This window comes from Nematostella vectensis, chromosome 15 (genome assembly GCF_932526225.1).
Source record: "Nematostella vectensis chromosome 15, jaNemVect1.1, whole genome shotgun sequence".
NCBI lineage: Eukaryota > Metazoa > Cnidaria > Anthozoa > Actiniaria > Edwardsiidae > Nematostella > Nematostella vectensis.
This window is the reverse complement of record NC_064048.1, coordinates 10,543,695-10,565,187: the sequence shown is the minus strand read 5'-3', so window position 1 is coordinate 10,565,187 and position 21,493 is coordinate 10,543,695. Positions and strand designations below refer to the sequence as shown.

Sequence of the window (21,493 nt, the reverse complement as noted above, 5' to 3'; positions counted from 1 at the left end):
TATATAGTTAACGTTAACACGCTGTTGGAATTTCCTTGCCAAGCGAAAGTGGCATTATGAAAAGTCTTCATTTTTGTGTATCAAGCGTTGATAGCAGTGATCGTGACCTAAGGTGATCAGCTGATGTGGCTGTAAAATGATACTCCACGCAGACCCTTATAACTGTGCAATTCGCGCATCTTCGTATTTGCAGCTGCGTCAGCGCTGATTTCAGGTATGTATAGGTGCATAACTAAAATAGATCCATCAAGTTATCATTAATGTATAAGTATAAATGATCTCCCGTGTTATCCTATCCTCTCGCATTAAAGTTATCGTATATTTTCCGTCAAAAAGTTGAAAAGGACAAAGACCCTTTTTTGTTTGTCATACTATCTCTTAGAATAACGGTAAGAAAATCAACGAAACGAATGGTAACTTATTCCTTTTAGATTAATAACGAAAGGCGAGGTTGTGACTATTTGACTAGTCGATATGAAATTACTGTTTGAAACATCGTTTAAAACAAGTTAGCAATACGTAAAAGAATGTAGCATCTTTTTCACAAGAATATTATCCTCGTCAAACAAATAGAAGAAGTGATTTGATGTTTGTTCATTTATTTATATTTAGGTATGTATGAAATTTCTAGTGACCGGTCTCGTAAAACGTAATACCGTCATAAAATGATGTTGTATTGCCATTGATAGGTGTTATAGTCATCTAGAACAGCTTTCGAAAAAAAATTAATTATGTTTTACACTCAGCTCATTATCGATTTACGTTAGAATGCTCATACCAAATTGTCAATGGAAAAAAAAACCAAGCGAAGTAAACTCATATAAATAGATTGTGACTAATGTGGGGTTATGCAAAGTCATTGTGGTATCCGTGCGTGATATCCTGGGCTTGGCGCTGAAATACCCGAAGCGAGTGCACAGTTGTGCCCTTTGACTTGGGGTGATTGACAGTTATCGATAGCGGATTACAAGTCGAACAAGTCACCGCTGCTGCATTAGTGTAGCTCGTAGTTTCATAGACAGGGAGGCCTTGCTGCACGTTCATTGTTCACATGATATACCACCGAAAGATGTGTCTTATATCACCATAACTACCATGGTATTGATAACAAGGTTGTACTGCTTTCTTAAGTGGCCATTGACAGAGCTGCTAAACTGTCAAGACCATATATATATATCTCACCCTTAGGAAGAAAAGTGTGAGCCACCTCCCACGCAAAAACGGGAGAGCAAGGAACTCAGGAACCACGCCATTTACGATCTTTGGTTTCTATTTTGAGACAACGCTAAGACCTGTTCTAATTCAAGCATTTCATTTAGCGAGAGTTCGACCAAAGACGACATTTTGAAGTATAGCTTCCACGGAAAGGACCTGCGGTATACGCGCGAAACTGTGTTTAAGTTTAAGTGGTTTTTCCGATATATATTTTATACGTTTATTAGAAATACCCCAGTTTTGTCTCTGGGTATTAGCAGTATTAAACCTGCAAAATATTTAAGAAAAAATGTAGAATGAACAAAAAACTCGTTTGGGAACTAGCAATGAACCATTGTATTTTTTAATATTGTTCTTTTGTAATGACATTTTGCCATTTATTTTACTCCAGGATAGAAGGCATGAGGGCTCTCTTACTAATACCGCTGTTGACCATTGCTGCTGTAGTGCAGGCTCAGGGTGATTGGTATGAATATGAAGACCAAGATGATAACTGGGATCAAGAAACTGATTGGGGCCAAGGAGGCATGGGTCTAGGTCAGGGAGGAGGCATGGGACAAGGAGGAGGCCTAGGGCAAGGAGGAGGCATGAGCCAAGGAGGAGGCATGGGGCAAGGAGGAGGAATGGGCCAAGGTCAAGGAGGAGGCATGGGCCGAGGTCAAGGGGGAGGCATGGGTCTAGGTCAGGGAAGAGGCATGGGGCAAGGAGGAGGCCTGGGGCAAGGAGGAGGCATGGGACGACGACAAGGAGGAGGCATGAGCCAAGGAGGAGGCATGGGCCAAGGTCAAGGAGGAGGCATGGGCCAAGGAGGAGGCCTAGGGCAAGGAGGAGGCATGAGCCAAGGAGGAGGCATGGGGCAAGGAGGAGGAATGGGCCAAGGTCAAGGAGGAGGCATGGGCCGAGGTCAAGGAGGAGGCATGGGTCTAGGTCAGGGAAGAGGCATGGGGCAAGGAGGAGGCCTGGGGCAAGGAGGAGGCATGGGACGACGACAAGGAGGAGGCATGAGCCAAGGAGGAGGCATGGGCCAAGGAGGAGGCATGGGTCTAGGCCAAGGAGGAGGCATGGGTCTAGGCCAAGGAGGAGGCATGGGTCGACGGCAAGGCACAGGATGGGGTCATGGTCACCGTAGAGGTCATGGAATGGGTCATGGATGGAAACATGGGCATCGTGGAGGTATATACGAAACTAAAGCAAGAATTTTTAATTGAAAGTTAAAATTTCTGTTATACCGTGAAATAATTGTTGATCAAATACGAAATTCTCCGTGAAAAAGTGATAGTCCGTGAACAAGGGAGTTATTTTTTTTAAATTTTTTTTCTTTTATTACTGGTGGAGGGGGGGGGAGGGGGTTAATGTAAATGTCTGCGCTTGGTCTTCGGATGGGTCTGGTTGTACACAGCCAGGATTGCAATAGGTGTTAATAGGCAGTTAACCGTCCTAGAGTGCTCGACACTGACTTTTTTTACCTATAATTGAGTTTTTTTTTTTTTTGGGGGGGGGGGGGAGTGGGGGGGCGGTGGTGCCGTACAACTCTCTTCTCGACAGCTTTTGTGTGGTTAAACTGACCCCAAAAATTTAAGTTACTTTCAATATCTCTCAAGGGTCTGGTTTATTTTTTGTATGCTCTTCTATAGGCTGCAATGTCCGAAATTGTCAGTCCTGTTCTGGTAAATACGGGTGCACTCGCTGTAAGAACGGTTACATCCGGGACACGAAAGGGGGCAAGGTGACCTGCAGGAGAACGCGCCGCACAGGTATACCATCAATAATATATACACGTTTTTCCCCAATTTTTGACATTTTGGTTTACCAGTACAAGGCAATGTTTGTGTAGGGCCGTAGCAGGAGGTGGGGCACTGGGGGCCCGGCTAACAAAAAAAAAATAGAGTCTGCTGATGACTATGAGAATGGTGACATTGTGATGGCGCAAGAGAGGGTTGTTATTAAATGTTTTCATTAGTGTAATATTTCGTTTAATTCTAAAATTTTACTTAAATGCGGAATGCCTGGCGGCTGCGCGTCCTGTTATCATCGAAAATAACAACACAGAGAGCTCTTAAACATTCTCATGGGAGAGGAGAAAAAAAGCGCGCTCCCTGTGTGCTCGATCCCCGCGACGCCCTGGGTGCCCGAGGGTGGCCCAGTTGCGGAGTGCGTGGCTGCGCGTCCTGTCAACACCGAAAATAACAACAGAGAAAACTCTTAAACATTCTCATTATTAATATTCCCTTCAATTCTGAAGTCTTGCCCAGTTGCGGAGTGCGTGGCTGCGCGTCCTGTCAACACCGAAAATAACAACAGAGAAAACTCTTAAACATTATCATTAATAATATTCCCTTCAATTCTGAAGTCTTGCCCAGTTGCGGAGTGCGTGGCTGCGCGTCCTGTCATCACCGAAAATAACAACAGAGAAAACTCTTAAACATTCTCATTATTAATATTCCCTTCAATTCTGAAGTCTTGCCCAGTTGCGGAGTGCGTGGCTGCGCGTCCTGTCATCACCGACTGCTGCAGTGTCGTCGCTGCCAGGAAGGCATGTACCGTCTCACTCACTTTAGCTTCGATCGGTGTGTTAGCAAGTGCCCACGAGGCTTCCAAATAAAGAACGGGACCGGACCAGTTGATGGACCTTTCTGTGAGAAGAGTAAGTGCGTAACAGAACCAGACAGTTCTTCTATGATGAACAGATGCATGCTGCGTTATTTCAATCTTATGTGTAGGATTCTTTGGTGATGTGGTTAGTCCCCATAAATGATGGACATCAATGAGAAGTCTCATTAGGGGGACTCTCCAAAAAAGGAGACTAGGGTGATTGGCATATCTTCAAGGTATAAAAAATTTCGACCAACTACCATCCTTTAGGGGGTGTTAGAAGATTTTTTCGATTATTTCTCAGGGAAAAAAATCGAACAACTACAATTTTTAAGGCTGTTTAACGTTTCTTTCGATTCCGTTACCTGGTATAAAATTCGACCAATTGTTATTCCTAAGGGGGTATTAAACATTTTGCTCCGATTCTGCCATCTCTTAGGGTTGAAAATTCTTTCGGCCACACCAAATTTGCTATTTCTTAGGGGTGAGAATTTATGTTGACTACGCCCAAAGTGCCATCCCTTTGGGTTAAAATCAATTTTGCCGAAGATCACCCCCGTCTGGTTTTATCGGAGTCCTCCCCCCCCTCTCCTCCCCCGGGATATTTCTCTTGTGTTGTCAAAATCCGACACAAAAGTATATATTTGTAAACACAACGAAGAGGCAACCTGGTTGATTGAAACACGTATATTTCGACTCAATACACAATACTTTCTTAGAAAGTGATATAACCGTAATAACGAATGTTCATTTAAGCTTTAAATCAATAGTTCTTCCATTCGTATATAACTTCCACCAGATATAATGGTACGTAAGGCATAACACAGCGAGGCTCCACATCAAGTGGCCCCTTAAATGTATTGTTAGTAAGCACAGTCACTGAGGTCACTTAGAGAGTTAATCGCCAGTCACCAGTGATTCTTTAGGTGATACAGGTCCGCAGTGCAGTGCAACTTATAGATGTTTAGGGTCCTTATCCGAGAAGACTGGAAACACAGAAGAAATAATTTATTGTGACTCAAATTCAAATCAAGGCATGAATTCCCAGAGAGCCAGAATTCGAACCTAGATCACAGCGGTTAAGGGGCCGAAGACCGAATACGTCAGTCGCGCTTCCGTTTTTAAAGATAACTCTTTCTTATGTTTATTTTCCAGTGTGCGGTGTAAACAACTGTGAGGTGTGTCCCCGGTACGAGTCGTCCCTAAGACCGCAGTGTACGCGTTGCAAGGAGGGCTGGTACCGACTCCAAACCCAAAGAGGAATGTTCGGAAGCCAAGACCGGTGTGTAAAAAGGTGTCCTTTCGGTTACCGAGTGATGAACATTACCGGACAAGCCCCGTTCTGCGACGAGGAAAACACAGGTATTGCTGTATTGCTACAACAATCACACGGCCGTGGCAGGCAGGGGGGGGGGGGGGGGGGCAGCCCACTTGGTTAAAACGTGTATTCATAACAAGGCACCTTGGATGGGTGGATGAAAAAAATGTTCCCTAAGGTTATATTGCAGCAAGAACCATCTTGAAATGAATATCTCGAAGACGAAGGCACTTATCTTTAATAACGCCGGTGTTAGAATGAATGTTTCTAATTAAAAGTTTCTAAACACATCAATAGAAGAAAATAATCCAAAAGACCAGAATTTCCCTGCATTTTTTCGCTGCAAAGTCGAAATTTATCGTTCTTCCAGGGTGCTGACAACAAGCAGTCGGTCCACTGAGCGCGGTCGGGGCCTGGACACATTAGAAAATACAATGGTCTCTGCGGTTGCCATGGCATTGCATTGTATTTTCTATTATATCCAGGCCCCGACCGATAAATTTCGATTACCTAACACTAAGTAGGCACGTTGGAAGTTTTGTAACCAGTAAATTTGTGTTGTAAATCTGGCCATCACTGTAATCCAATATAAACTACTGCAAATGTGGATAATTAAACCCATTCATTAATTTATTCATTCATTACGAGTAACAACTATCTTAACATATATATTTTTTGATTCCTTGTTAATCTTAGGAACACCAACATACTACTAACCGATTGATTTCAGCGCCTTGTGCTATCCCCAATTGCGCAGTCTGCCCGGCGCGCAGTGGCTTCTGGTATAGGCGCAAGTGCACGCGTTGCCGAGACGGTTGGCTACGATACTCGCGCTTCTCCATGGATACCTGTGTCAGAAGTTGCCCCCGTGGTTACCAAGTGTCAAATGGAACTAACGATGCAGAAGGGCCATTCTGTCAAAAGATGCCGCAAAGTAAGATCACGAGTTCCACAGAAAGGTCACAAATAAAACGTTATTATGGAATTTAAGAAACTACGACGGCGACGGCGGGAGAACGTGATACCCCAAAAATATTTCATGCTTCGCGCTCAATTCTAAACTAGTTTTTTTCGAAATTCTCTTGTTTTTGTAGTCCCAAAATATATGGACAAGCCTCTAACCTTGTTTCTAACATAGCGAACAAAGATAGTCTAGTTTTCAGCGCTTACGTCCCATAAAACTTGTAGTTTTAAAGTTGTAGATTGAAGATAAAAGACTAAAATGTATCCATTTCAAAGTGCATTTCAACGTCTGGCTCTTTCAATTTTCAAGTGTTTTCTGCCTTAGCCGTTCTCGTCGCCGTTGCTTAAATTTTCTATTATTCATCCGCGGGAACCCTGGGAGCGAGAACGCGGCGGAACAAGGCCGGAGGAGTAGGAGGAGGCATGGGGCGGGAGAGAAGAGAAAGTGCGAGAAGTCTTCTCCTTTCTCTCTCTTTCTCCCGCCCCCTACCTCCTCCGCCGCCTCGTTACGCTGAGATTGACGCTCTAGGATGGTTATTATTGAAAATGGGTATTATTTATAGGAGTTGAAGAAAGCTACTTAAGGTTCTTGTAATTAAAGAATGTTGATCAACCACTCCTTTGTTATGGTTTATCATTGAAAATACCACAGTTAATTCGCAAGAAATCTTCAAAAAACAATCTACGAATTAAGTCTGGTTGGATATTAACGATATTTGATTGACAATATCTTGGTTACTCGCTTGAATTAGCCGATGGAAATGGATTCCTTGAGCGGGAGCATAAAATGGCGGCTGTGAGTGTTGTTTGCTACATCCTAATAATTTACGTTTGAATTTATCAGCTTGCCCTCAAATACCCGGATGTATTGACTGCCCTAACACAAACAGCTGCACCAGATGTAACTCACAGCTGAGCCTGCTTTTCATGGATCAGCGGCATCAATGTGTCGGGAGATGCCCTTACCGCTTTTTGAGAAAGAATGTTAATGGGTCATTCGTTTGCGAGTTGCGCGGATCAGAGGGTAATTTTGTCAGTTTGCTTTTTCAATAATTTAATAACGGTTGATATAACTTATTAATTGAGCGCAGTGTGTCTTCACAGAAATATAAGACTGGGGTCTTGAATGCACGGCCAAAGGCCGCAGGCTGACTTCGACTACTAGACAAACACTGCTATTTGAGGACATATTTCACCTATTTCACAAAAGGTTGTACACCTATTTCACAAAAGGTTGTACACCTATTTCACAAAAGGTTGTACACCTATTTCACAAAAGGTTGTACACCTATTTCACAAAAGGTTGTACACCTATTTCACAAAAGGTTGTCAGTGCAAATGCAGTGCAGTGCAGTGTAAATGGCTTATGGGTACTAATTATTCGTAAAATTAAAGATGTTAAATAAAGTCCAGCAATGTCAGAGCCAAGCATTAGTAACCTTTAATGGATAATTGTTTTTGATTTATCCATATTCTTCGAGAGGCATGTTTACTTTCGGTCGTAAAACTGCCATTTGCCAATCGCCATTTGCCATTTGCACTGACAACCTTTACTGAAATAGGTGTACAACCTTTATTGAAATAGGTGTATAATATTGAAGACTGTAATACTATTCTGATAATAACAGACTCAAAATGATTGTGTGCAATGTATTCTCGCTTTCAGTCACACGTGCTCCCTGTGCCTTTTTTAGGCTTTTGGATTTTGGCGCACTAGACCTGTGCAAAGGGCCTTAGGCTCCCTAGCCACCGGTCAACGAGAAAATACCGAGAATTAAATACCTTTCCTTTTTTTTTCGTTTTTTATCTTTTGACATGTGGTGGTATCCAGCTCTCCCTCATTGGTTTGTGGTCGTCGTAACTGCCCTCTCAACAACAACAACAAAAACAACAACGTATTGCTGAACACGGATTTAACTAAAGGATATTGATTCTTTTGGTTAATTTACTTTTGTTTTGTTTTTGTTTTTGTAGAAGGCTGTCTAGACTCAATGTGTTTCAGGTGCAAAAAGGGTTACTACTTTCTTGAGAAAGATGGAAAGTTTTGTCATAGAAGCTGTCCTAATGGCTACTATCAAAAGTACGGACGATGCCTAAGTAAGTATTATCAAAATGTCTAAAAAAACAATGGCGATGGCGATAAAAATTATTCGTTTCTTTCATTTCGACATGATACTTTTCTTATGATAATTAGCGATTTAGTGAAATCTCAAGGTCTTGTAAAAATAACTACACGAGAGAGCCCGCGGAATGAGCCCGCGGAAATAATGAATGTAATGTCAGCCTCTGTAGCCCTGATAGGGACTAATATTATGTATAAGCAAAAACATAAATGGTTGAAAAATACACAGGGGGGTCGCACCCCCCCCCCCCCCCCATCTCATATTGGCGGCCAAAAGTGGGTCATTCCTCTTTAAGGAATCTTCAAATACTATGCTCTTTCCATATGAGACCTATGACTACGCACCCCCCCCCCCCCCCCCCTCAGCCAATCCTGATAAGGCGACTGTATTATATGGTCAGAAGAGGGCGAAAAGGCATCTAAGATTTTACCTTGCCTTTCAATGAATTTATAAAAGCTATGCCTTTAGAGACATATTTTGAAAGGGGAGGCTGTTACTGTCGCTAAAACAAGCATTATCTTGCGTTTTCAGAATGCTTGAAATCGTGTGAAACTTGCAACAGTCCTATGAATTGTGAAACATGCAAGAAAGGCTTGTTTAAGATGAGCGTCTGGTCCAATCCTCAGAACAACATATGTGTACGCGAATGCCCTCTGGGTTACAAGGAGACAAATGAGCAGATCTGTCGAAAAGGTAAGTGCAAAATTGAGTGACATGCTGCTTGAAATATAACTGACACTTAACGACACACACTGACAAGTTTTATCTTCTACTAATGTCGAGACAGGTCTTCAATGGACTATATGCCCGACAGTTTCCAATTCATTCAAATAAGCCAGTAAATTGATGCCAACCTAGTGTCGTCGGAATTGAATGTTTTTCCTTACTTGTATACACTCTTTTTTTATAAGAACCATTTTTAAAAGAACGTCTAGCCTGAGATTTCAACAAATTTTATTTAAAACATGCTAAGAACATACCGAGGCTCAGATAGCAGAATTTTTTTTTCTCATATGAAGAAACCGCTGTCGTTTTAGGGGTCTGGTACCGAGGAATTTTAGTTTCTTTTCAGAAGCTTTCTCCATTGACTAAAGATGGTCACAGTCACTTTTTTTCTGTTCTGAATACAATTCACAAAGTTTGCGAAGCACCTGTGATACGGCAGCCCTAAAAATTACAAGATTCGTGCAGTTATTCCAAATAAGGAATGTATTAGTTTCCTTATATGGAAGTGACCGCGTCTGGGAAAAAACGACATTTTTTGGCTAAATTTTCTTGATATGTTTTTAGTCCTGATGCGTCCTAAAATGCTGAATCAAATTGTGCTCTTGTAACAACCTTATTATGGCTATTGATCATTAGTGTAATTCTCTTCCTTATAATTTATTTGGTATTATATTCCTATATACACTAAAATTCAAGAACATCGTCAAAACATTAAGCCTTAAAATTCTCCAAAAATAAGAACGGCTCAGCCTCAACTAAAAATTAGATGTTCTTATAAAAAACAAGAATGTACACCACCAAGTGACAAAATATTAAATTACGATTCTATAGTATACATAGTCAACAGAAAACGTTTACTATCAATAACAAATCTCAATTTAGAGTTTCTGCCCTTTTCTCGGCAAATTTAGAATACTTTGCAATCAATAGGTCGACAAGTTAAGGGTTTATTATAAAAAATTGAAAACTGTCGGGCATTTAGTCCATCTAGGACCTTTCCTGACTGTCGGGCATTTAAGTCATCCATTGAGGACCTCTCCTGACTGTCGGGCATTTAGTCCATTGAGGACCTTTCCTGACTGTCGGGCATATAGTCACTGTGTATTTAAATACAGCGGCTCGTTCGAATAAGATCCACGCCTATGAGAAAAAAAAAATCCCCCTCCCAAAATAAGCGCCTATGCTAGAGGAATAATTTTACTAAACGCTTTCTCCGTACACAGCGCCTGGATTAAGAGAAAAATTATAATTAGTGTCACCCCCGAATTAGTGCCTCGCCTAAACGTGTGATATTGTTCTGTAAAAATGTTTACAACACTCGTTCCATATAAAAAAACTGTCGTTTTTCTAGCTCGCTCGGTCATTTCCTTCTTAGGCATTACATACCATATTTGGGAGTTCGTTTCAGTCATTCTTTCGCTTTTTTATCGCTCTAGAGCTTTGTAAGTCGAGAATTTTTATGTAAACTTGTAGGAATTCGTGTTAACAAATACAATTTTGCTGGCAGTCAACTTAGATGTCCTAGTCCCTTAGATGTCCTAGTCCCTAACGTTTTAGAATATCACAGGTCTCTCGTGCGCTCGCCCCAGGCTCTTTTAGACCATTTAGAAAAACGACAGCCATCGATGTTCTGACTCTGTTCTTGCCTCGCTTTAGTGTGTCACGTGACCAACTGTCTTAGCTGCGAGAGTGTCAGCTATCATGGTCGGCGTCACTGCGACACTTGCAGGCCTGGTTACCACAAACACTCGATCCACGCAAAGTTTGGATTTGGCATGATCTATGACGACGTGTGTGTTAAGGAATGTCCCAAAGGCTACCGTGTGGAGATGAACACATTGGGGGGAACTGTTTGTGCGAAAGGTAGGCGATGCTCACTTCGTTGCCAGTAATATTTGCACTAAACGGGTCGCGTTGTACGAATCACTCATGTCGGGTGATTTTGTAGTAAATAGCTTTCCAATCATGCCGCCATTTTATACTCCCGGTCAATGGCGATTGACTTAAAGCATCCATTTCCATCAGCTAATTTAAACAAGTAACCAAGATATTTTCAATCAAATATCATCAATAAAATGTCAGACTTCATCCGTAGTTTGTTATTTTGAAGTTTCCTGGCAAATAAACCGCTGTTTTTTCAATTATATACAATAACAAAAAGTGGGTGATCGACATTCTTTAAGTTTACTAACCAGCCTTATCAAGACCAATAAGGACTATCACGCCGCCGCCATTTTATGCTTCCGCCACAATACCGAGTGACTAAAAAAAAATCCATTGGCTAATTCAAGCAAGTGACTAAGAAACGTTCAATAAAATAGCATTAATTAAGTATAATGCCTGGTGCACACTAGTGACATAACGACATAATGACATAGGCACGTGCACCTATTAAGTTCATATGTTCAAGTGTGAATGGCTCGACATTTTGACATAAGCCCAACATAACGACATGAACATAACGGCATAAGAGAAAAAACATGTTTTTTCTTTATGTAATTATGTCCATGTCGTTATGTCGGGCTTAAAAGAGTGCGCGCGCCTATGTTGTTATGTCGTTGTGTCACTAGTTTGCACTAGTCATAACAGTTCAACCGTGAATGGCTATTTTGAAGTTTTCTTGCAAATGAACTGATGTATTTTCAATTGTAAACAATATGAAATATGGTTGAGCGAAATTCTTTAATTGCAAAAAATAAAGTTATACAAATATAAATATGTATTAGTTTTCTAAGAGATGTTTTATATATTATATTTTTATATGACTTCATTCACGTCAGTATAAAAAAAGAATGTGCATTATCAATAGTAATCCATTGTAAGCAAACAATTATCATTTATTACAGGAAACCCAACACCGGGTCCCCGACCAACTGCATTCGAAAAGATGTCGACGACTCCCGATAACATTCCGACTTCCTCCGATGAGATTCCGACCACTTATGAGCTCAAATCAACAACTAACGTCAAACCTTCCCCAAAAGGAGAGAAACTCCCCGAGTACACTACAGCCTCGCCCAACAATGAAAATCTACCTTAAATGAAGCTACTTAAAGTCAGTGCAGATGTTTTTAGCTATGGGACAATGACTGTTACTTAAGCGAACTAATTTGTTTTGTATACGATGGTTTCATAGAACTTTATGCGCAAAATGCTCGCGCGAAATGTGTGCTTAGGACTAGAAATAAGTGCTTGGAGAACTTTCTCATGTATTAAAACTCTTATTTTTCCCCGAAACTTAACACTTTTAAAGCTACCGAAGAATCGAAATGTATGCTGCATTCCTACCAAACCATGTTTAGTTAAACAAGGTTTTTCTTTGCCTGATAACTGGCCAAGTTTCTCATTGTGTTGAATTCTTACTAGCTAAATGATCACTTAAAAACGTGTACAGCACAATCTATTCAGTTTTGTTCTTGGTTCTGTCCACTCTTGGGGGATTGAGATTTAAACCAATTTAATTAAACCAACCTTTAAACTTTTACGTGCTGGTGTTAAAGCGTTAGTTTTTTTTTCTAAAAATTGTCTGTTCCTTTTTCCCAGGAGGGACCATTCCTTTTTTTTTTTCCAACCAGCAGTGGTTAGGCCTGGCATTTTTTCCCAGCCACATGATATTGTTAGTCATTTTAGCACATAAATAATTAACTGTATAGCCGGTCTTTACGTTTTTTCCCCAAGCAACCACTCATAACAATAACAATAACAATAACAATAACAATAACAATAACAATAACAATAACAATAACAATAACAATAACAATAACAATAACAATAACAATAACAATAACAATAACAATAACAATAACAATAACAATAACAATAACAATAACAATAACTAACAATAACTAACAATAACAATAAATAAATAAATAAATAAATAAATAAATAAATAAATAAATAAATAAATAAATAAATAAATAAATAAATAAATAAATAAATAAATAAATAAATAAATAAATAAATAAATAAATAAATAAATAAATAAATAAATAAATAAATAAATAAATAAAATTTCTAGCACAATTAGTTCGACAGGCTGCGGAACAGATATTTTTGCGGAACAGATCCGTGTTCTGCCCTTGTTTTCTTTACGAAGGGCCAGCCTGAGATTTCGAGATGTTCCTCAGGTGTTTTTAAATTTCAGTGTATATAAAAATGCACCCAATGAACAATAGAAGACAATTACACAAATGGGCAATAACATTATTTATGGTTGTTATTATTGACGCAATTTTATTCAGCATTTCAGAACACATCACACTTTCAAATATTTTGCTGCAATAGCCGAGCTTCGACATGTTCTTAGCATGTTCTCAGAATTTGGTGAAATCTCAGGCTGGACTTGATAGGGTAAAGAGTGAATAACTCGTTCTTTGAATATCCATGTCAATCTCCTGATCGCGCTCGGTACATATCCTTGTTCTACCCACCCTTCCCTCCAGAAAAGACCACCCCATTGAATTTCGCCAGTGGCGTTTGACTAAACGATTGTTTTCATAAGTTGCACATTACTAATTTATGGTTTAACGGAGTCGCAGTTGGTGTATGCAAGTAAGTATAACAGCCTTCTACAGTCAGTCTTCCGTCAGACAACTCTAGGACAACCAAATAAGGGGTAAGTTTGTTAACCGTATTACCATTTCCTCCTCAGCAATACATGGTTTTCATACGTCGCAAGCGAATCAGGAAAATCAAAGCTGCCTTTGAAGGTTTGACAACTCCACTGTTGTGCTTGGTTATTGTAAACGGAGAGATTTCGAGAGGGAAATTAAAACAATCATTGCGTATTAGACATTACATTTTTTTTTTATTTCGACAAATATTATTTTGGGTGAAATAATTCTTTTATTTCGACTGGTGTTGTCGAGTTCTAGCATAGTTACTTCTAGGGTTATATCAAAGTTAAAGCAAACGCTTATCGGAGAATTCCAATCAACTCTTTATCGCGGGCTCCCATAGTTATTTGTAGCACGAGTGATAAGGCCAAGCAATACAAAGAGGATTACATGGGGCTCTCGGTGAATAAACTTTATCAGGATATGTTTATATGTAACATATTTTAGCCATACAATTCCTAAAGTCTCGCGCGTCAAAACCTTTTGTATTGTAAAATTGTAGTCTAAGAGGGCGCTTATTTATGAGTTTACTTCAAGCGTTCTTTCATTAAAAAAAAGGAGCAAGGAGCAAGGACAAGGAGCCTTCACACCTGGAGCTATTTGTAGTTATAATGTACGGTCGCACCAGCAGCATCCCTGACAAGGAGCCTTCACACCTGGAGCTATTTGTAGTTATAATGTACGGTCGCACCAGCAGCATCCCTGACAAGGAGCCTTCATACCTGGAGCTATTTGTAGTTATAATGTACGGTCGCACCAGCAGCATCCCTGACAAGGAGCCTTCACACCTGAAGCTATTTGTAGTTATAATGTACGGTCGCACCAGCAGCATCCCTGACAAGGAGCCTTTACACCTGGAGCTATTTGTAGTTATAATATACGGTCGCACTCAGCATCATCCCTGACAAGGAGCCTTCACACCTGTAGCTATTTGTAGTTATAATGTACGGTCGCACCAGCAGCATCCCTGACAAGGAGCCTTCACACCTGGAGCTATTTGTAGTTATAATATACGGTCGCACCAGCATCATCCCTGACAAGGAGCCTTCACACCTGAAACTATTTGTAGTTATAATGTTCGGTCGCACTTGCACTTGTCTGGAGGAGGATGCGGCAAGGGCAGACATCTTCCCAAAGAGAAAAAGAATAGGGGTTCTCCACCAATATCTGCTGCTCTGCTTCAGCACATCTTGCGCGCTGCTTACATCGCTGGTCATTACTGGGTCAGGCACTCACTGCCTGTCCTACAATTTCTTCACCATCTGAATGGGAAAAATAAACCGGCAGTGGACAGTGGGATCCTGTCTAGACTCTTCCAGAGCTGTCAAGTGTTTGTCAGTCGTTGCTCCTATGTGGGTGTTAACCGGAGAAAGTGTGGGTGTTAACCGGAGAAAGGATGCGTGGTCGATGCAAGTTCGTCTAGTGGAACATCCCAGACACAACCATGTGGGGCCAATAAAACGCAAACTATCCAAGTTGGTAAGAGCTAAAACCAAATGGAAATTATATAGGCTGTATAACTCTTTCTGTTTTCGTAGATTTGCATACCGTGCAATTTTTAACTCAAAATCTTGGACAACGCGTCATTTCACGCGAGGTCGATGACATCCCGTCACCCCCTGTCGCGTGCGAGTTCGATGGCATCCCGTCATCCCTTGTAGCGTGCAAGTTCGATGACATCCCGTCACCCCTTGTCGCGTGCAAGTTCTATGACATCCCGTCACCCCTTGTCGCGTGCGAGTCCGATGACATACCGTCATCTCTTGTCGCGTGCGAGTTCGATGGCATCCCGTCAACCCTTGTAGCGTGCGAGTTTGATGACATCCCGTCACCCCTTGTCGCGTGCGAGTCCGATGACATCCCGTCATCCCTTGTCGCGTGCGAGTTCGATGGCATCCCGTCATCCCTTGTCGCGTGCGAGTTCGATGACATCCCGTCATCCCTTGTCGCGTGCGAGTCCGATGGCATCCCGTCATCCCTTGTCGCGTGCGAGTTCGATGGCATCCCGTAACCCCCTGTCGCGTGCGAGTTTGATGACATCCCGTCATCCCTTGTCGCGTGCGAGTTCGATGACATCCCGTCATCTCTTGTCGTGTGCGAGTTCGATGGCATCCCGTCATCCCTTGTCGCGTGCGAGTTCGATGGCATCCCGTCATCCCTTGTAGCGTGCAAGTTCGATGACATCCCGTCACCCCTTGTCGCGTGCAAGTTCTATGACATCCCGTCATCCCTTGTCGCGTGCGAGTCCGATGGCATCCCGTCATCCCTTGTCGCGTGCGAGTTCGATGGCATCCCGTCAACCCTTGTAGCGTGCGAGTTTGATGACATCCCGTCACCCCTTGTCGCGTGCAAGTTCGATGACATCCCGTCACCCCTTGTCGCGTGCGAGTCCGATGACATCCCGTCATCCCTTGTCACGTGCGAGTCCGGTGACATCCCGTCATCCCTTGTCGCGTGCGAGTTCGATGGCATCCCGTCATCCCTTGTCGCGTGCGAGTTCGATGGCATCCCGTAACCCCCTGTCGCGTGCCAGTTTGATGACATCCCGTCACCCCTTGTCGCGTGCGAGTCCGATGACATCCCGTCATCCCTTGTCGCGTGCGAGTCCGATGGCATCCCGTCATCCCTTGTCGCGTGCGAGTTCGATGGCATCCCGTAACCCCCTGTCGCGTGCGAGTTTGATGACATCCCGTCACCCCTTGTCGCGTGCGAGTCCGATGACATCCCGTCATCCCTTGTCGCGTGCGAGTCTGATGGCATCCCGTCATCCCTTGTCGCGTGCGAGTCCGATGGCATCCCGTCATCCCTTGTTGCGTGCGAGTTCGATGGCATCCCGTCACCCCCTGTCGCGTGCCAGTTTGATGACATCCCGTCACCCCTTGTAGCGTGCGAGTCCGATGACATCCCGTCATCCCTTGTAGCGTGCGAGTCCGATGACATCCCGTCATCCCTTGTCGCGTGCGAGTCCGATGGCATCCCGTCAACCCTTGTAGCGTGCGAGTCCGATGGCACCCCGTCATCCCTTGTCACGTGCGAGTCCGATGACATCCCGTCACCCCTTGTCACGTGCGATTCTGATGGCATCCCGTCATCCCTTGTCGCGTGCGAGTCCGGTGGCATCCCGTCATCCCTTGTCGCGTGCGGGTCCGGAGGCATCCCGTCATCCCTTGTCACGTGCGAGTCTGATGGCATCCCGTCATCCCTTGTCGCATGCGAGTTCGATGGCATCCCGTAACCCCCTGTCGCGTGCCAGTTTGATGACATCCCGTCACCCCTTGTCGCGTGCGAGTCCGATGACATCCCGTCATCCCTTGTCGCGTGCGAGTCCGATGGCATCCCGTCATCCCTTGTCGCGTGCGAGTTCGATGGCATCCCGTAACCCCCTGTCGCGTGCGAGTTTGATGACATCCCGTCACCCCTTGTCGCGTGCGAGTCCGATGACATCCCGTCATCCCTTGTCGCGTGCGAGTCTGATGGCATCCCGTCATCCCTTGTCGCGTGCGAGTCCGATGGCATCCCGTCATCCCTTGTCGCGTGCGAGTTCGATGGCATCCCGTCACCCCCTGTCGCGTGCCAGTTTGATGACATCCCGTCACCCCTTGTAGCGTGCGAGTCCGATGACATCCCGTCATCCCTTGTAGCGTGCGAGTCCGATGACATCCCGTCATCCCTTGTCGCGTGCGAGTCCGATGGCATCCCGTCAACCCTTGTAGCGTGCGAGTCCGATGGCACCCCGTCATCCCTTGTCACGTGCGAGTCCGATGACATCCCGTCACCCCTTGTCACGTGCGATTCTGATGGCATCCCGTCATCCCTTGTCGCGTGCGAGTCCGGTGGCATCCCGTCATCCCTTGTCGCGTGCGGGTCCGGAGGCATCCCGTCATCCCTTGTCACGTGCGAGTCTGATGGCATCCCGTCATCCCTTGTCGCATGCGAGTTCGATGGCATCCCGTCATCCCTTGTTGCGTGCGAGTTCGATGACATCCCGTCATCCCTTGTCGCGTGCGAGTTCGATGACATCCCGTCACCCCTTGTCGCATGCGAGTTCGATGGCATCCCGTCATCCCTTGTCGCTTGCGAGTTCGATGACATCCCGTCACCTCTTGTCGCATGCGAGTTCGATAGCATCCCGTCATCCCTTGTCGCTTGCGAGTTCGATGACATCCCGTCATCCCTTGTCACGTGCGAGTCTGATGGCATCCCGTCACCCCTTGTCGCTTGCGAGTCTGATGGCATCCCGTCAACCCCTTGTCGCGTGCGAGTCCGATGGCATCCCGTCATCCCTTGTCGCTTGCGAGTTCGATGACATCCCGTCATCCCTTGTCGGGTGCGAGTTCGTTGTTATCCGTGCACCTCTTGTCGCGTGCGGGTCCGATGGCATCCCGTCATCCCTTGTCGCGTGCGAGTCCGATGACATCCCGTCACCCCCTGTCGCGTGCAAGTTCGATGGCATCCCGTCATCCCTTGTCGCGTGCGGGTCCGATGGCATCCCGTCATCCCTTGTCGCGTGCGGGTCCGATGGCATCCCGTCATCCCTTGTCGCGTGCGAGTTCGTTGTCATCCGTGCACCTCTTGTCGGCTGCTAGTTCGATGGCATTCCGTAACCACTTTTCGCTCGCTTGTCCGATGGAATTTCGTCACCCTTTACTGCAAGTCGGGATGGCACCCGGTCGCCACTACTGGCATGCGAGTCCGATGGCATTCCCTCACCGCGATAACGATAAAATTAAGTCATCCCTGTTGTCTACGAGTCTGATGGCAATCCAGCCATTTTCTGTCTTGTATACACATAATATGAGCCAAATTGTGCACCTCGGTAAGCTGGAATTTTCCCGCAATTAGGCTAAAATTTGGTTTTAGACCGAACAACAAAGCTACTTTGCCCTTTATTACGATTTTCAATGTAAACTGTTCAACAAATTTATCTTGGCGGCCATCTTGGATTTTTTAATTTCCATGAAATCAAAGGAATCTTTGTACGGATTTACGTGAAACTATAGAAATGCTTAATAGTCAATCTATGAAGTATGATTGTTAGGAAAAGTCTATAAAAAAATTACCTTTACTTTCTCACCTTACTATATGGATATCTGCTTAAATACTTGACATGCCAAAAAAACTGGAAGTTCAAGGATCTGGGCGTGGCGTCTTAGCAAAAGCTGCCAAGTTTCTGCCAGTCGAACGTTTTGCAATATTTTTTCAGATATATATTTACGTATTTATCGTTACTTTTTGGGGGTTATTGTCATAATCCACTATCTCTGTGCGCTCTGTAAGTACCAGGAAAGGGTGTCCCGTGTATGGATGAATGGAACACACGTATCTCTTAATCAGGCTGCAAGGTAATAAGGCCAATATCATTTTAAAATGTACATGTTAAATGTACATTTCTATTTTTTAAGCAAAAATAAATTACACCTCTATAAAACTGTAAGTACTATAAGCCTCTAGAAAGAAACTAAGGTTCCTCGGTACCAGACCCTCAAAATGACAACGTTTTCTTCCTCATAAATTACTCGTGATGCCAAGATATATTTTTCTGTACTAATATAATACGCACTGCTTATGGGATATTATGACACGCTATACAGCTTATGGGGTCTTATGACACGCTATACAGTTTTATTCCATATCTCTTGGTTAGACCCTGACGAACGAGTAAGAGTTTCGAGAGAAAAAAATCTTTTATGAACAAGTATCTTATTAGGAAGAACCTAGGGTGCTACTTATCATTCAGGCAGAATTTATCAAGTAAAATGATCATTTTGAATGTTTCCTATGGCTAGGTTATAGTGTTAATTTACTTTTAATACTTTTAATTCCCTTTGTGTTCCATGAACAATAAAAGCACCAGAGCCGTTGCTTCGTCTGCCATTCGGTGATACCGAAGATACCCCGAGTTCGATTTACTCGCCTACCATAGGCTCGCTCTGCATTTCGTGCATCTTTCGTTGGCACTTCGGGCCGACAATACGATATCGATGAGTACACTCTTTTTTTTATAATAACCTTTTTTCATAAATGTCTTTTTTATAATAACCTTTTTTAATAAGAACGTTTTTATAAGAATCTTTTCTATAAAATTATAAGAACTTTTTTATAAGAACTTTTTTTAAGAATATTTTTATAAGAACCTTTTATATCTTTTTAATAAGAACCTTTTTATAAGAACCTTTTTTATAAGAACCTTTTTATAAGAACCTTATTTTCTATAAGAATATAAGAACCTTTTTTATAAGAACCTGTGTATTTAGAAAATCGTTTGAACATATTCAGCCTTAAAATGTCTCAAAATAAGAACGGCCCAGCCTCAATTGAAAATTGGACGTTCTTATAAAAAAAGAGTAAAACCCATAACAGCTATTGAACAAGGGTACTATTAAACAAACACGATATCCAGGTTAACAAGATATGTCGTGACATAAAACACTTACAGAGGTACTCGCATTACAAATGACTTAGATTAGTATAATCTACCAAAAATACATAATCTATCGCGTTAAATATACGACCTTAGTTTGCTGTGCCCCTCGAAGAAACCTTAGCATGCAATACGTGGAGGTTCGAAACATAAAATTACAGAATAAGTAGAAGTAATACATTTTAATGGTTAATTTCTTTCTTTATTTTTTATGGGTGTTTTTACTGTGTTATATATAATTAATTTCGTCGAATTTCTCCATATATATAGAATATGAAAAGTCTTTTTTATAGAGAGACTAGTGTATTGTCTAATGACAATCGACAAAACAAAGAAAAAATACATTTTGGTTAGGGAGTAGCCATCAGTCTTTACTTCTAAGATGCTGGATAAAGCATAAAATACGTTTGCTCGTATTTATGTCGTTATATACATACTAACTAGACAAAATGCTTATTATAAATGCACAAAAGATCAGATCCCAAAGCGACCAGGAGTGTTTATGATATATTCTATTCGGCAAAATATATTAGCATCTAAATCGCACATCATAACCTAGTATGAGGTCTTCCACGAGAATGCGTACCCCCAAATGAAGGTAAAAACATCAGGCAGGAGTGTATTGACTATGCATGCTTTAGATGAAACCTAGCAGCGGTTGTTTTATTAGAACACTTTTAGACTGTGTGGCCCATTACACTGCACGTCAACGTACCAATATTAATACGTTTGAACTAACGATTAATTGCACATTAGGATATTGGGGCGTGCAATACTCATTGCATATGATCATAAAGCCATTTTGACTCTGACTACTAGGAATCGCGCGAGACACATGTACTGTGTTTTGTTGAATAACTCATCTATTACGTACATATCTATCCCACACCAAACTATAGCGTTGACAGTTGATTTTAAAAGCAACAAGCTATATTCACGGAGAAAGGGGCAAACACGTATGTATACATCATTTATGTTTTTTTTTCTGTTTGGTAAACTAAAGTGGAATTTTGTGGGTTTTCTCGATCACTTAATCCGATAAGTAGTATTTGGTATGAGCGCTTTTTTTAAGATTTTCAAATGTATGCCTCGATATGGTTCTCGCTTCAGCCTTGATGACTTGATGTCTGTATGTCCTTTGTGCCATTCCTCCTCCTCTATACCTTCCCACATACTCCCCCTCCCTCCCCGCCAGGCTATTTCCCTATCTCCCTGCCCTTTTCCCCATGCCTTCCATCCCGTCTTCCTTCCTCGTCATGCCTCGCCTCCCTATGCATGCCCTACAAACACTAAAACCATCTCCTAATTCTGTAATTTGTCGACGATGAAGCAACTCAATGTGATTTGTGTTAATCAATTCCATCGGTTAAGAATAACAATGATATCAAAACCATGTAATATGTATGTTATACAAATCAGTAGCAGACTCCACCCCCCGCCCCCCCCCCCCCCCCTCCCCTGCTAGGGCCCTTATAACCTAAGGTACTGTCAAGGCGTATAAACCATGAGCTCGGGGGAA

The 21,493-nt window shown here is 42.7% G+C and overlaps 2 protein-coding genes across 4 annotated transcripts in view; both read left to right on the top strand.

Moving 5' to 3' along the window:
- The first annotated feature begins 66 nt into the window (after window positions 1–66).
- On the top strand, window positions 67–12,421 carry LOC116610739 (proprotein convertase subtilisin/kexin type 5). 3 transcript variants are annotated; one of them, XM_048722583.1, is made up of 12 exons: window positions 67–214; window positions 1,607–1,998; window positions 2,245–2,388; window positions 2,850–2,969; window positions 3,674–3,859; window positions 4,963–5,169; window positions 5,856–6,059; window positions 6,933–7,112; window positions 8,063–8,185; window positions 8,743–8,904; window positions 10,594–10,800; window positions 11,784–12,421. In XM_048722583.1, the coding sequence occupies exons 2-12, from the start codon at window positions 1,617–1,619 to the stop codon at window positions 11,975–11,977; spliced, it is 2,109 nt and encodes a 702-aa protein (XP_048578540.1). In that variant the 5' UTR covers window positions 67–214; window positions 1,607–1,616; the 3' UTR covers window positions 11,978–12,421. The 3 variants fall into 3 exon arrangements, with proteins under 3 accessions (XP_048578540.1, XP_048578539.1, XP_048578538.1); XM_048722582.1 differs by having other exon boundaries at window positions 2,125–2,388; XM_048722581.1 differs by having other exon boundaries at window positions 1,607–2,388.
- Window positions 12,422–20,486: 8,065 nt separating this feature from the next.
- LOC5503195 (gamma-aminobutyric acid receptor subunit beta-1) overlaps window positions 20,487–21,493 on the top strand; it is a 28,192-nt gene continuing 27,185 nt past the window's right edge. The window contains exon 1 of the mRNA XM_048722929.1: window positions 20,487–20,572. The gene's annotated coding sequence lies outside the window, so the exon portion shown is untranslated. The remainder of the gene's footprint in view (window positions 20,573–21,493) is intronic.

Excerpts from the sequence above, each read along its gene's own strand:
- LOC116610739 (XM_048722581.1), top strand. The coding sequence starts at position 1,617 with ATGAGGGCTCTCTTACTAATACCGCTGTTGACCATTGCTGCTGTAGTG. Across the intron at positions 2,970-3,673 it reads CAGGAGAACGCGCCGCACAG|TCTTGCCCAGTTGCGGAGTG; the intron begins GTATACCATCAA and ends TCAATTCTGAAG. Across the intron at positions 8,186-8,742 it reads AAAGTACGGACGATGCCTAA|AATGCTTGAAATCGTGTGAA; the intron begins GTAAGTATTATC and ends TTGCGTTTTCAG.